At 42.2% G+C, this 15,583-nt stretch overlaps 2 protein-coding genes across 2 annotated transcripts; one reads left to right on the forward strand and one right to left on the reverse strand.

Moving 5' to 3' along the window:
- Positions 1–427: 427 nt before the first annotated feature.
- LOC124277052 (myosin regulatory light chain, smooth muscle-like) lies at positions 428–1,533 on the forward strand. The gene has a single exon (XM_046712705.1). The coding sequence runs from the start codon at positions 731–733 to the stop codon at positions 1,205–1,207; it is 477 nt and encodes a 158-aa protein (XP_046568661.1). The 5' UTR covers positions 428–730; the 3' UTR covers positions 1,208–1,533.
- A 2,283-nt stretch (positions 1,534–3,816) lies between these two features.
- On the reverse strand, positions 3,817–8,399 carry LOC124277055. The gene is made up of 2 exons (XM_046712709.1): positions 8,163–8,399; positions 3,817–7,189 (listed from the first exon to the last, which is right to left on the reverse strand). The coding sequence occupies exons 1-2, from the start codon at positions 8,279–8,281 to the stop codon at positions 6,868–6,870; spliced, it is 441 nt and encodes a 146-aa protein (XP_046568665.1). The 5' UTR covers positions 8,282–8,399; the 3' UTR covers positions 3,817–6,867.
- Between the last annotated feature and the right edge of the window lie 7,184 nt (positions 8,400–15,583).

Here is a 15,583-nt window from a genome sequence, read left to right on the forward strand (position 1 = left end):
CTATCGCATTATGTAAATGTTTAATGTATGACAGCAGTCGTCATCTTCTATCCCAGTATTTATGTGTTGGGATCATATATACTTCACACAAAAAGGCCTTTCTTGACATGAAAGTGAATTAACTTGCCTCTGCGCGTGCTGTTTGACGGACGTGCTCTCCCCTTTGATGACGTGGCACCATCACTATTTCACTATGATTTAGAAACTAGGAACGTACAACGAATGATGCTTTGCAGATATATGTTATGTTAAAAGGATTCTGTGACCACAAAACCTACCAGTGGGCTTCTTGAACATATTGTGTCACTGTGTTTCTCATCAGTCAACCACGGTAATACAAATATGTAGAATATGTAAGTAATCTGAAATCCGATGCCTGTTAAATGTAGTAGAATGCGTAAGTTATTTGAAGTTAGCGAGCTGTGATGCAACATTGCTGATGCTGGCCACTTAATGCACACAATCAGCGCAGCAGGAGCCCAGTCATTGCAGCTTACTGCTTACATGTGTACGTGCTGCGTCATGACATGCGATACCCAGTTATGAACGAGATAGTCAAGTGATCTGTCTGGTTCGTGTTGTATTGCTGGTAATGGGATAATGTCATTAAGAAAGTCACGTGATAACCAATTCCAACATATATTGAGAAGAATTCTTCTGTCCCAACCATTCCCACTTCCATCACGTTTAGAAGTCTGACGTTGTCTGCCCACAGCTCCTTCATCCAGCAATGGCGCCCCAGAACGTGTTCTCCATGTTCCGTCAGTCTCAGGTGCAGGAGTTCAAGGAAGCCTTCGCCCTCATCGACGTCAACAGGGACGGCGTCATCGAAATAGACGACCTGAAGAGCATCTACGGCAACCTGGGCAAAGTGCCCGCCGACTCCGAGCTGAAGGAGATGTTGAAGGAGGCCCCTGGTCCCCTGAACTTCACCACCTTCCTCAACCTGTTCGGGGAGAAGATGGGAGGGACGGACGGCGAGGAGACCATCCGTAGCGCCTTCGCCATGTTTGACGAGGAGGGCAAGGGCGTGCTGCCCGAGGAGTACATCAAGGATCTCCTGGAGAACATGGGAGACAACTTCACGAAGGAGGAGATCAAACAGACGTGGAAGGAGGCCCCTATTTCCAAGGGCATGTTCAACTACGTGGCCTTCACCGCCAAGGTCAAGGGCAAACAGGACGACGAGGAAATGGCCAAGGCTTAAATAACAAACGATATATCTTCACTATAAAGGACACATGACAAGACATGACCAATGGTCTTCGCCTGTTTTCAGTTTATGTCTATATGAGGTGCTGTGAGTTTTACAAACATTTCAAAACCAGGGAGGACATGAACAGTGCCTAACGTTTACGCTACTTGTTACCTTGACAATGCTATGTTTGTCATGGGAAAGGCCACGAGAACACATTAGGAATCACCTATTCACATGTGAATAGTTCTGCCACTGTGTCTCAGGTAGCCATGTTGTTCATGAATGTCACTATTTGAGCCTTTGTCTTCAATGAGCTAAATAAAAATCAACAGCGATCATGTATTGTTTTCCATACCTTGATTAATTGCGTGTAAGGGTGCTAGTTCAACACCACGTGTTATAAGGAGAGAATGTGTCTCGACAGGAATTATGGTTTACTGTCCTAGCAGCATGTAAAGACATCAAACCGTTCGTATGATAAAAAGAAAAGGATGCATTATATTGTTATAGCAGGGTCAACGTGGCCATAGACTACCAACACTCTGCTGGGGTGTGAGGTTGTTTATTTCGTAGGATGAAACATTGCTGAATGTTAAACGACACCCTGTAACAATAAATATAATAATATTATATACATGTCACACAATTCATACAAGATACATATAATTCCATACACGGGTTAATACATATGGACAATTACCAATAATACTCAAAGCATGAGTACCATTATTTACAACACATATGGAATATGGGCATTATGAAATTACAGCATTACGAATAACGTAATGATGATACATGCATACAATGTAATACACAGAAGATAGATTATAATACACCATTACGCATTAGTCGTTATGATAAAGTACACATGATTCGTCACCACGCATTACGTGATGGTATTATATACAAATACATGGATATATAAATTATACATATACACATACCCTGTGGGTGGTACAAGGGTGTACAACAATCGGGCACAGCACCAGACTTATGGACGGGGTCTTATCTGCTGCAAATAATATTAGATGATAAATAATATACACTTATAGTTATCACAGTTAAAACATAGCAACTTATATTAAAACACATTCTCTCATCTCACACATTCAGTGAAAGGCATAGTAAAGATAAGAATATATTAGTGATACTTATTTATGTTTATACCTTAGGCTTGAAAAGCTAGCATAAATACATTCAGCACACTTACATGCTATACAATATAATACCTATTTAAATGATAGTAAATAGATATACGTTTATTATATAAATACTGCAAGGATTAAATGCAATATTACTTTAATTAAATGAATACTAACCTTAATGTCACACTGTGTCTGTCCAAGCTATCTTTACATGGCAGAGAGTCAGTGCAGAATGAGTGAAATTGTGCATGGAGTTAGTGAGACCAATCAGCGGAGAAGCGTCATGGCTTGGGCAATTAGTGAGACAGGCCAAGCTCTAAAGCTTAAACCTTAAACTGCCTAGAAATAATAAAGCTAAAAGGAGAAAATAATAATATGATTAAAATACGATATTTACACTAAAATACACCTGCCACAGTTTATGATAAATTTACATGTTGAATCAGTGGACAATATATGGCCAGGGTAGCAAGGGGCCGCAATAAGTCAATGTTCTTTGAAAAGCAAACGATTGATTCTCCCACAGAGGATATTGAATGTCGCTGTATTATAAATCTAACTGTGGCACAATCGTCTTAACCATCTCACACAACCAGCATTCCTCTCCAGAGTAATCGAGTAAGGCTAAAATTAATTTCTCGCTTCCAATATGTGTTTTGTACATGTCACAATATATGCATCTCACGAGCACTGCTCCATGAGAAACTGATGCTGTATGCTGTGTGATGTGTGTTGTGATACGGATGTTCCCTTCATGTCCGGTTGATGACCATAACATTCCATATATAGATTATTTATGAGTGGTGATATTGTGCAGCCGTTGTGCAATAATGTGGTGACAGCAACACATGACTTGTTGTGAGCTGTTCGAACACAATTAGGAGATAAACATACTGTGTTGGAAAATGAGAGTTAATAACGAAATTATAATAGCTCTAAATAAAAAAATAGAACTATTACAATTTCGTTATATACCTCTCATTTCCAACACAGTATGTTTATATCCATTCTGCCATAACCGAGTTATTCAGATTTTAAAAAGCTTCATTTTGTGTTGAAAAATCAGAGGTATATAACGTGATTATATACCTCTGAATGACTTTAAGTAACCAATCACAATCCCGTATTTACTGAAGTCATGGTAGAATATAAGTTATCTCCCTTGTATTACAACTCTGTCCACCTTTGATTCCCGATGTTTTGTCTCACATGTGGGTGAAATGCGGTGCTATGAACACTGCTCAGAATGTTTGAGTTCAAATTTATCATCTGTATAATACAGTGACTATACATATATTTCGGCATTTTCGTGGTAAGAATTTCGTCTGAACTGTGTTGAGTCCTATCATAAATAGGCTGGGCCTCCGACAGCAGCTACCCTAGTTGTCACTGTTTTCATTCCATTGTGCATCTGTGTCAAGGAATCTTCTTTCGGAATATTTCCCTTCAACTAACTCATAAACCACACAGTCATGTCATAAAATATTTTATTCATGTTTCATTCGTTGCGTACAAATAATTTTACATGTGATCCTCCAGGTCAGTACTCACATGGGCCAACATCCACACATATTCAACGTATGGTACGTCTTCTCACACTTGTAGAAAAATATATGCATTTGAGAACAACATCAAGCATACCTTGGGACAATGATGGTTAACACCAGTGAGTCAACACCCGGTGGATTGTTAGCCCCAACCGCCAAGGACACTATGCACACGGTAGATGAAGACGTTGCCAGGCGTGCGACCAATATGACAGGTCATATGTTCGGTCAAGTATTTCCATAGCGGTCTGGTCAGCGTATAACACCATGGTCTACCATGTGGATTTGTAGCTGACGTTGCAGGTGATGATGCTACGGACGTTGATGCCATCGAGGTTCCGTGACACACCAGTCCAACCAGCATTGAGAGTAGTCTCCCTTGATTACCACTCCCAACGTCACAACGTTAGACTGCACGTCCCAATCAGCAGTCTTCAATAGCATGTTCTGTACACTCATCCCTACATAGTTTAACATCTTTCACAGATAAATCTCCAATGACAGCTCATGTTCATGGCAACTGGAAGACGTTTACTACACTCCGACAACCATTCCCTTCTTTGGTTTAATTGGATAACCATGCTCGCATACACAATATATCACATACAGCGTCAGTGGTAATGAAACAGACACGGTTTACTAACATATATACACGTATGTGAAATAAACGCACCAGAGACCTCCGACTTACCCTTTGTTATGCCAGTGTATGCTAGATAGTGTAACGACAAAATAGAATGAATAGAAAAGATCGGACGAAATTTGAACCTCTTTCATAGCAAACATGAAATCACTTTTACTACGAATATTGCTAACACGGATAAGGAGATATTTGAACTGGTTAACCTCAGACCGTGGTCACACAAGCATTGCAGACTCATAAACTCAACCTATGCGACTTGTAATAAATCTCCAATTTTAAAGGGTGACACGGGAAAACGAGAGTATTGTCCATTGTACAACGAATTAATGAATCAACCCCTTTCACAATGCCAATGAGGATCGTTTACTCTAGTACACACGTGTTGAACCTATTGTAATTAACACAGCATAGGCATGTGAGAGGTCAATGCTGTAATAAGTTATCGGCCTCTCCTTCAAATCAGGGAGTACACACATTGGGATGGTAGGTTAGTGTATGAGTATACGAGGAGACACGAGTATAAGGGTGTGTACAGGTGACATGATACATCAAGCGGGTCACAGACCTACTACACAGAAGGACACAAAATCGATGCAGTTACGTTCGAATCGTAATTGTCTCTTTAGGCTGATTGGCTGGATCACACGATTGTTGTATTCGTATCCGACATGGGTTGTTGCAGTATGAGGTCGTATTTACAACGGTGGAGGCCGTCAGCCTTTGCCCTGACGGTATTGTTCTGGAGATGCTCTGTTTATACATATTGTGATTTCAAAATCAACATTTTCCTACACATTCCCACACTAATGACAGCGTTAGATTATAGAAAAATACCAATCTTCAACTGTGACAACACAACATCACAGATTAACGGCCCAACATGATATACATCTTGATTGAAGTCCCCCCCCACGTCCCCCACACATCCCCTCCCCAACCAAGACAAGATATTTTAACAACGTAGATCAACTCAGAGCAGATAATACCGCAAAGAACATTGTCTAAATAATCAGAATTCTACATCACAAAGTTACAACGTATTACCAAATATGCCGATGTAAACATACATGTTTTAAATCTACTGTATATTACTACTATGAATCGCACGCGTACATGTGTACCGTAGAACAGTACGTTGGAATGGCGGTGACGTTGATCACGTGATGAAATACACATGCACCATGATGAATCTTGCTGAGATCACGTGTTGTGCTGATGTAATTTTTCACATTCGGAACCTTTAAAAACGCACATATAATCTCCGAAATCAACAACATGCATATACATTCTCTTGACATAACCATAACAAGATATAATGTATGTACAAATTGGAATAAATAGTTGGGAGACCGTAGAAGCTTGGCACAATGTACACCGTTAGCCAGTGCCAGAAGGAATGGTTACCTCGGGATATGTCCTCAAGCAGAATCGTTACAATAACAATATACACAGACATTTGGCGTAAATCATTTCATAAAAAACAACGTGTTTTCTCTATCGTGATTAGGACATAATGTGTAACACAGAAGGGGCAGTGGTCTACGTTCACGTGGACATCTTTGCATTAAATCTATCAATACTACTGCGATAAACGATATCCTGTTCAGAAAAAAAGATATGTTGATCGTTAGAATTAGTAATCTGGTCGGGATTTGCATGATAAATACAAGGCACATGTATTGCACTCCGCTTCATACTATATCTCCATACTCAATTATGTTTGCTCTTCAATATATTCAGATTATTTTTCAATGTTGATTTTTTTCATATTGATGCAGTAAAAGAACAAAATGTGGTTCTGGTATGAACTATACAAAGACTAAATTGTACACGAATAACATGCAAATAACATGGTATTGTTAATAATATGTCATACTCTCACAATGCTGACATATATCCCCTAGCTATAACACAAAATACCCAGGGTCAAGACAGGTGGACGTAATCACAGCCAAGTCACCTGGCACAGATGCATCGATCCAGATGTTACAATCACCTTCGGATTAGTTCTGTGACACTTGACCTCTCTTAAAGGGAGATAATAATGCCAGCCTAAGGCCAAACGTTGTAAAGAGGGTTCTGGGGGAAGGTGAGACAATGTCCAAAAATAATTAGGGTAATTATTTGCTGTTAGATTGGCAGAAACAATACAGAAAATGCTACAGTTCCTGGTTCAAACGCATTGGGACGGCTAATAGCACGTGATAGTCCTCCTTGAACCAGGGGCGACCACTCAGGTCTGCTGTGTAGTTACTCTCCTCTTCAGTGACAACCTGTGTCATGAGTGTGGGCGGTGGTTATTGAACAACGATAACTTGGATCATATTAGCGTCGTTATTTAAAGTTGATTGGATCCACCCTCAGCAGTAAGTCAGGAACCTCGTCTGATGACGCACTGTACAGTTCTTTGTTTGATGCCTTCGTGGTTTCGTCCTCAAATGCCGAACTTCCAAACACTTCGTCATAGAAGTAACCGTCTTCAGCCTGTTCACGGTCGTGGTCGCGGTCGCGGTCGTCAGCGATGGCGAACATGTCACCGTCTGTGACACGTGGCATGGCGTCCACGGATTCAGTGTCGTCTGGTTCGAGCGGGCGACGGCTGCTGGAAGTTGATGATCTTCGAGGGCGACCCCTGGCGGTGAACCATTTCAACCTCCTGGAAAAGACAACCCCTGGTGAGATGAATGTCCTGTTTAGCCTTATGTTACACGTAAATACTCGTGTACGTCAACAAGCATGAACTCTTGTTCGTGTAAGAAATGGCGAAGCTACCCTTCCATCGTAAGATTCCAACCATATCTTAAACACGTGTTTATGTAATCACGTTAAAGAATAATGACAACGGGTCAAAGGTGAATGCATCTTCAGACCTGATACCGTCCTCAACATGCGGTTTTGAATAAAAAGTCCACAAGGCTGAGTGAGTTGGGGTTTACGCCGCTTTTAGCAATATTCCAACAATATCACGGCGGGGGACACCAGAAATTGTACCCATGTTGGGAATCGAACCCGGATCTTCAGAGTGACTGACGAACGCTTTAACCTCTAGGCTACCCACCGCCCAGGGGCTCCTTTCACGAAGCAACATTTACTAAGGTAAACCTTAACTCCCATTCTTTAAGATTGCACTAAGGTTATCTTAGTGACTTACGATCATCTTAGTACTTCGTGAAAGGAGGCCCAGGTCCACAAGAGGACGGTCCCCTGAACGGTATCACCTGAACATTCATATATAAACACATTGTTTCCAAATCATTTTTCTATCTCATCTGACAGGGAGTCAGCGCTGTCTCACTATGTCACTTGTCTCACAAAGATGCTTCCAAAAGGCACTTTCAGGGGCGTAGCAAGCCAATGTAAGCCCGATAGGTTGCAAAGCTGTATATTTAGAAAGTATTCAGTTCTTGCCCAACTTTCATGGTAATCTTTAGCAAAAATCACGTGTAAGCCCGGGCGTTTTTTATAATGGTATCTTCACCGTTGACTTTGCATTTCATTGACCATATTTGTTTATATCATGGCTGCCGTTAGTACAAGACAACACGCATGAGCATATCATAATGAGACGAGGGAATATTGTTTCCATGTTGAAAGTAAATACATTAAACCTTTTTTCAAGCTAAACTTACCCTGTTTTGTGTAGATAATACAAGACAAGCACACAGCCAAGAAACAGCAGTCCAACACCGATGGCGACGCCGACACCTGTCCCAGCGTTCATGCCTGCAACACACACGTGTATTTTCATAAACTGTGCGCAGGGAGTAATTTCAGCAGATCACCTAATCCGCAGCTGACCGAGGTTAGTCCAGGACTAAAACTAAACAATCTATTTTTCTGACAAATTGTAGACCCTCCGTGAGCGCTGAGTAAATTAGTATTGTTTTACGCCTCTGTTAGAAATATTTAAACAATATCACGGCGGAGGGACACCAGAAATGGACTTCACACATTGTACCCATTTGGGGAATCGAACCCGGTTCTTCGGCATGACGAGCAGACGCTTGAATCATTAGGCTACCCCACCCGACCCCGTGTTCGCTGAAGCGTGCAGATTTTCCCTCGCGAAGTGACATAGAATGACAAGCAACACGGAAATGAACACACCAACATACCAGTTTATAGATCATTGCAGTGAGATTAGCCTAACGATTCAGTTGATTTATATGTAATTTGCAAAGGAAAATTCAATAATATACATAATTATTCCAGAGATATGAAAATACACCACTCCGTCAGATTCAGCCAACCACGGTCTCTGTAACATATTAAACAGGATATATATATGCTTATGTAGCACATTATTTCCGAAGTCTAAAATCTGCAGAAGTAAGACATGATAAAGATAATGATTGTTTTCAAATGTCATGTATGCTAAATGAGGCGCTATTGGTACATGCGTTGTAACAATATTACCGTGACCTTGTCCATAAAATGAGTCCCTTACAGTTTCTATGGCAACCGAACAATGAGGTCAAAATCACACCCGCCTCAGTACAGACCAACATCCGGGTTTGTCAGGGCGTCGTACATAATGACATGTAAATGGGACATCTGCACATGCAACCGACTTTGTTCGCATAACATTAGTTTACCCGCAGTACGCCTGCTTCAAGAGACACGTTTAACGGGGTACTTGTAATAATAAACGCGATGTTCAACGAGTGGAATGTTGTCTGTTTGAAAAGGTCAACAGCACTTGAGATGTTAGAGATATTTATTTTTCAACACAGAAATAAAGTTTCTTTCGCATCATACCAAACTAAATACATTGTACAGTCCTTTCAGTCAGTTTGTTAACACGTGTTTCATCCAGTGGGAAATTGAGGCAGGTGAAACAATTTCACCAGTCCTCATATTAAGGTGCATGCATGAAGATTGATAGTGACAAAACAGTACCCGGAAACGGCGTGACAAGAGGATAACAACATTCACCATCCCCTTTACTTCGAGTAACAGGGCTTCAACCCTAACTGAACATTTCACAACTTATAGGTACAATCCAGAATTCCTCGAAAACTTCACAGAGCGTCATACGACCTTTGTTCACACGCTGTTATCAAGGTTACAACAGTGAAGTGGGAGGTTACTACATGTACAGGTGGGTTGTATCAGAGAAGGAGGGAGGTTACAACATGTACAGGTGGGTTGTATCAGAGATAGAGGGAGGTTACTACATGTACAGGTGGGTTGTATCAGAGATAGAGGGAGGTTACTACATGTACAGGTGGGTTGTATCATAGATAGAGGGAGGCTACTACATGTACAGGTGGGTTGTATCAGTGATGGAGGGAGGCTACTACATGTACAGATGTGTTGTATCAGTGATGGAGGTAGGCTACTACATGTACAGATGGGTTGTATCAGTGATGGAGGTAGGCTACTACATGTACAGATGTGTTGTATCAGTGATGGAGGAGGCTACTACATGTACAGGTGGGTTGTATCAGTGATGGCTGGAGGCTACTACATGTACAGATGGGTTCTATCAGTGATTGAGGGAGGCTACTACATGTACAGATGGGTTCTATCAGTGATGGAGGTAGGCTACTACATGTACAGATGGATTGTATCAGTGATGGAGGGAGGTTACTACATGTACAGATGGGTTGTATTAGTGATGGAGGAAGGCTACTACATGTACAGGTGGGTTGTATCAGTTATAGAGGGAGGTTACTACATGTACAGGTGGGTCGCATCAGATATAGAGGGAGGTTACTACATGTACAGGTGGGTTACATCGGAGATAGAGGGATGTTATTACATGTACAGGTGGGTTGTATCAGAGATAGAGGGAGTTACTACATGTACAGGTTGGTTGTATCAGAGATAGAGGGAGGTTACTACATGTACAGGTGGGTTGTACCAGAGATAGAGGGAGGTTACTACATGTACAACTGAGTTGTATCAGAGATAGATGGAGGTTACTACATGTACAGGTGGGTTGTATCAGAGATAGAGGGACTTACTACATGTACACATGGGTTGTATCAGAGATGGAGGGAGGTTACTACATGTACAGGTAGGTTGTATCAGAGATAGAGGGAGGTTACTACATGTACAGGTGGGTTGTATCATAGATAGAGGGAGGTTACTACATGTACAGGTGGGTTGTATCAGTGATGGAGGGAGGCTACTACATGTACAGGTGGGTTGTATCAGAGATAGAGGGAGGTTACTACATGTACAGGTGGGTTGTATCAGTGATGGAGGGAGGTTACTACATGTACAGATAGGTTCTATCAGTGATGGAGGGAGGTTACTACATGTACAGGTGGGTTGTATCAGTGATGGAGGTAGGCTACTACATGTACAGATGGGTTGTATCAGTGATGGATGGAGGCTACTACATGTACAGATGGGTTGTATCAGTGATGGAGGGAGGCTACTACATGTACAGGTGGGTTGTATCAGTGATGGAGGGAGGCTACTACATGTACAAATGGGTTGTATCAGAGATAGAGGGAGGCTACTACATGTACAGGTGGGTTGTATCAGAGATGGAGGGAGGCTACTACATGTACAGGTGGGTTGTATCAGAGATAGAGGAAGGCTACTACATGTACAGGTGGGTTGTATCAGTGATGGATGGAGGCTACTACATGTACAGATGGGTTGTATCAGATATAGAGGGAGGTTACTACATGTACAGGTGGGTTGCATCAGATATAGAGGGAGGTTACTACATGTACAGGTGGGTTGGATCAGAGATAGAGGGAGGTTATAACATGTACAGGTGTGTTGTATCAGAGATAGAGGGAGTTACTACATGTACAGCTGAGTTGTATCAGAGATAGAGCGAGGTTACTACATGTACAGGAGGGTTCTATCAGAAATAGAGGGAGTAACTACATGTACAGGTGGGTTGTATCAGTGATAGAGGGAGGTTACTTCATGTACAGGTGGGTTGTATCAGAGATAGAGGGAGGTTACTTCATGTACAGGTGGGTTGTATCAGAGATAGAGGGAGTTACTACATGTATAGGTGGGTTGTATCAGAGATAGGGGGAGTTACTACATGTACACGTGGGTTGTATCAGAGATCGAGGGAGGTTACTTCATGTATAGGTGGGTTGTATCAGAGTTAAAGGGAGGTTACTACATGTACAGGTGGGTTGTATCAGATATAGTGGGAGGTTACTACATGTACAGGTGGGTTGTATCAGATATAGAGGGAGGTTACTACATATATAGGTTGGTTGTATGAGAGATAGAGGGAGGTTACTACATGTACAGGTGGGTTGCATCAGATATAGAGGGAGGTTACTACATGTACAGGTGGGTTGCATCAGAGATAAAGGAGGTTACTACATGTACAGGTGGGTTGTATCAGAGATGGAGGGAGGTTACTACATGTATAGGTGGGTTGTATCAGATATAAAGGGAGGTTACTACATGTACAAGTGGGTTGCATCAGATATAAAGGGAGGTTACTACATGTACAGGTGGGTTGTATCAGATATAAAGGGAGGTTACTACATGTACAGGTGGGTTGCATCAGATATAGAGGGAGGTTACTACATGTACAGGTGGGTTGTATCAGAGATAGAGGGAGGTTACTACATGTATAGGTTGGTTGTATGAGAGATAGAGGGAGGTTACTTCATGTACAGGTGGGTTGCATCAGATATAGAGGGAGGTTACTACATGTACAAGTGGGTTGCATCAGATATAAAGGGAGGTTACTACATGAACAGGTGGGTTGCATCAGATATAGAGGGAGGTTATAACATGTACAGGTGTGTTGTATCAGAGATAGAGGGAGTTACTACGTGTACAGCTGAGTTGTATCAGAGATAGAGCGAGGTTACTACATGTACAGGTGGGTTCTATCAGAAATAGAGGGAGTAACTACATGTACAGGTGGGTTGTATCAGTGATAGAGGGAGGTTACTTCATGTATAGATGGGTTGTATCAGAGATAGAGGGAGTTAATACATGTACAGGTGGTTTGTATCAGAGATAGAGGGAGGTTACTTCATGTACAGGTGGGTTGTATCAGAGATAGAGGGAGTTACTACATTTTACAGGTAGGTTGTATCAGAGATAGAGGGAGCTACTACATGTATAGGTGGGTTGTATCAGAGATAGAGGGAGTTACTACATGTACACGTGGGTTGTATCAGAGATCGAGGGAGGTTACTTACATGTATAGGTGGGTTGTATCAGAGTAAAGAGGAGGTTACTACATGTACAGGTGGGTTGTATCAGAGATAGAGGGAGGTTACTACATGTATAGGTGGGTTGTATCAGAGATAGAGGGAGGTTACTACATGTACAGGTGGGTTGTATCAGATATAGAGGGAGGTTACTACATGTACAGGTGGGTTGTATCAGAGATAGAGGGAGGTTACTACATGTACAGGTGGGTTGTATCAGAGATAGTAGGGAGGTTACTCCATGTATAGGTGGGTTGTATCAGAGATAGAGGGAGGTTACTACATGTACAGGTGGGTTGTATCAGATATAGTGGGAGGTTACTACATGTACAGGTGGGTTGTATCAGATATAGAGGGAGGTTACTCCATGTATAGGTGGGTTGTATCAGAGATAGAGGGAGGTTACTACATGTATAGGTGGGTTGTATCAGAGATAGAGGGAGGTTACTCCATGTATAGGTGGGTTGTATCAGAGATAGAGGGAGGTTACTACATGTACAGGTGGGTTGTATCAGATATAGAGGGAGGTTACTACATGTACAGGTGGGTTGCATCAGAGATAGAGGGAGGTTACTCCATGTATAGGTGGGTTGTATCAGAGATAGAGGGAGGTTACTACATGTACAGGTGGGTTGTATCAGAGATAGAGGAGGTTACTACATGTACAGGTGGGTTGTATCAGAGATAGAGGGAGGTTACTACATGTACAGGTGGGTTGTATCAGAGATAGTGGGAGGTTACTACATGTACAGGTGGGTTGTATCAGAGATAGAGGGAGGTTACTACATGTATAGGTGGGTTGTATCAGAGATAGAGGGAGGTTACTACATGTACAGGTGGGTTGTATCAGATATAGAGGGAGGTTACTACATGTACAGGTGGGTTGTATCAGAGATAGAGGGAGGTTACTACATGTACAGGTGGGTTGTATCAGAGATAGAGGGAGGTTACTACATGTACAGGTGGGTTGTATCAGAGATAGAGGGAGGTTACTACATGTATAGGTGGGTTGTATCAGAGATAGAGGGAGGTTACTACATGTACAGGTGGGTTGTATCAGATAGATAGGGAGGTTACTACATGTACAGGTGGGTTGTATCAGAGATAGAGGGAGGTTACTACATGTACAGGTGGGTTGTATCAGAGATGGAGAGGAGGTTACTACATGTACAGGTGGGTTGTATCAGATATAGAGGGAGGTTACTACATGTACAGGTGGGTTGTATCAGAGATAGAGGGAGGTTACTACATGTATAGGTGGGTTGTATCAGATATAGAGGGAGGTTACTACATGTACAGATGGGTTGTATCAGAGATAGAGGGAGGTTACTACATGCACAGGTGGGTTGTATCAGAGATAGAGGAAGTTACTACATGTACAGGTGGGTTGTATCAGAGATAGAGGGAGTTACTACATGTACAGGTGGGTTGTATCAGAGATAGAGGGAGTTACTACATGTACAGGTGGGTTGTATCAGAGATAGAGGGAGTTACTACATGTACAGGTGGGTTGTATCAGAGATAGTGGAAGTTACTACATGTACAGGTGGGTTGTATCAGAGATAGAGGAGGTTACTACATGTACAGGTGGGTTGTATCAGAGATAGAGGAGGTTACTACATGTACAGGTGGGTTGTATCAGAGATAGAGGGAGGTTACTACATGTACAGGTGGGTTGTATCAGAGATGGAGGGAGGTTACTACATGTACAGGTGGGTTGTATCAGAGATAGAGGAGGTTACTACATGTACAGGTGGGTTGTATCAGAGATAGTGGGAGGAGTTACTACATGTACAGGTGGGTTGTATCAGAGATAGAGAGGAGGTTACTACATGTACAGGTGGGTTGTATCAGAGATAGAGGGAGGTTACTACATGTACAGGTGGGTTGTATCAGAGATAGAGGAGGTTACTACATGTACAGGTGGGTTGTATCAGAGATAGAGGGAGGTTACTACATGTACAGGTGGGTTGTATCAGAGATAGAGGGAGGTTACTACATGTACAGGTGGGTTGTATCAGAGATAGAGGGAGGTTACTACATGTACAGGTGGGTTGTATCAGAGATAGAGGGAGTTACTACATGTACAGGTGGGTTGTATCAGAGATAGAGGGAGGTTACTTCATGTATAGGTGGGTTGTATCAGAGATGGAGGAGGTTACTACATGTACAGGTGGGTTGTATCAGAGATATAGTGGGAGGTTACTACATGTACAGGTGGGTTGTATCAGAGATAGAGGAGGTTACTACATGTATAGGTGGGTTGTATCAGAGATAGAGGAGGTTACTACATGTACAGGTGGGTTGTATCAGAGATAGAGGAGGTTACACATGTACAGGTGGGTTGTATCAGAGATAGAGGAGGTTACTACATGTACAGGTGGGTTGTATCAGAGATAGAGGGAGGTTACTACATGTACAGGTGGGTTGTATCAGAGATAGAGGGAGTTACTACATGTACAGGTGGGTTGTATCAGAGATAGAGGGAGGTTACTACATGTACAGGTGGGTTGTATCAGAGATAGAGGGAGGTTACTACATGTACAGGTGGGTTGTATCAGAGATAGAGGAGGTTACTACATGTACAGGTGGGTTGTATCAGAGATAGAGGGAGGTTACTACATGTATAGGTGGGTTGTATCAGAGATAGAGGGAGGTTACTACATGTACAGGTGGGTTGTATCAGAGATAGAGGAGGTTACTACATGTACAGGTGGGTTGTATCAGAGATAGAGGGAGGTTACTACATGTATAGGTGGGTTGTATCAGAGATAGAGGGAGGTTACTACATGTACAGGTGGGTTGTATCAGAGATAGAGGAGGTTACTACATGTACAGGTGGGTTGTATCAGAGATAGAGGAGGTTACTACATGTACAGGTGGGTTGTATC

This window comes from Haliotis rubra, unplaced genomic scaffold (assembly GCF_003918875.1).
Source record: "Haliotis rubra isolate DU_JTF1 unplaced genomic scaffold, ASM391887v1 Scf2170, whole genome shotgun sequence".
Lineage (NCBI taxonomy): Eukaryota > Metazoa > Mollusca > Gastropoda > Lepetellida > Haliotidae > Haliotis > Haliotis rubra.

Excerpts from the sequence above, each read along its gene's own strand:
- LOC124277052 (XM_046712705.1), top strand. The coding sequence starts at position 731 with ATGGCGCCCCAGAACGTGTTCTCCATGTTCCGTCAGTCTCAGGTGCAG.
- LOC124277055 (XM_046712709.1), bottom strand. The coding sequence starts at position 8,281 with ATGAAAATACACGTGTGTGTTGCAGGCATGAACGCTGGGACAGGTGTC. Across the intron at positions 7,190-8,162 it reads TATTATCTACACAAAACAGG|GAGGTTGAAATGGTTCACCG; the intron begins GTAAGTTTAGCT and ends TGTCTTTTCCAG.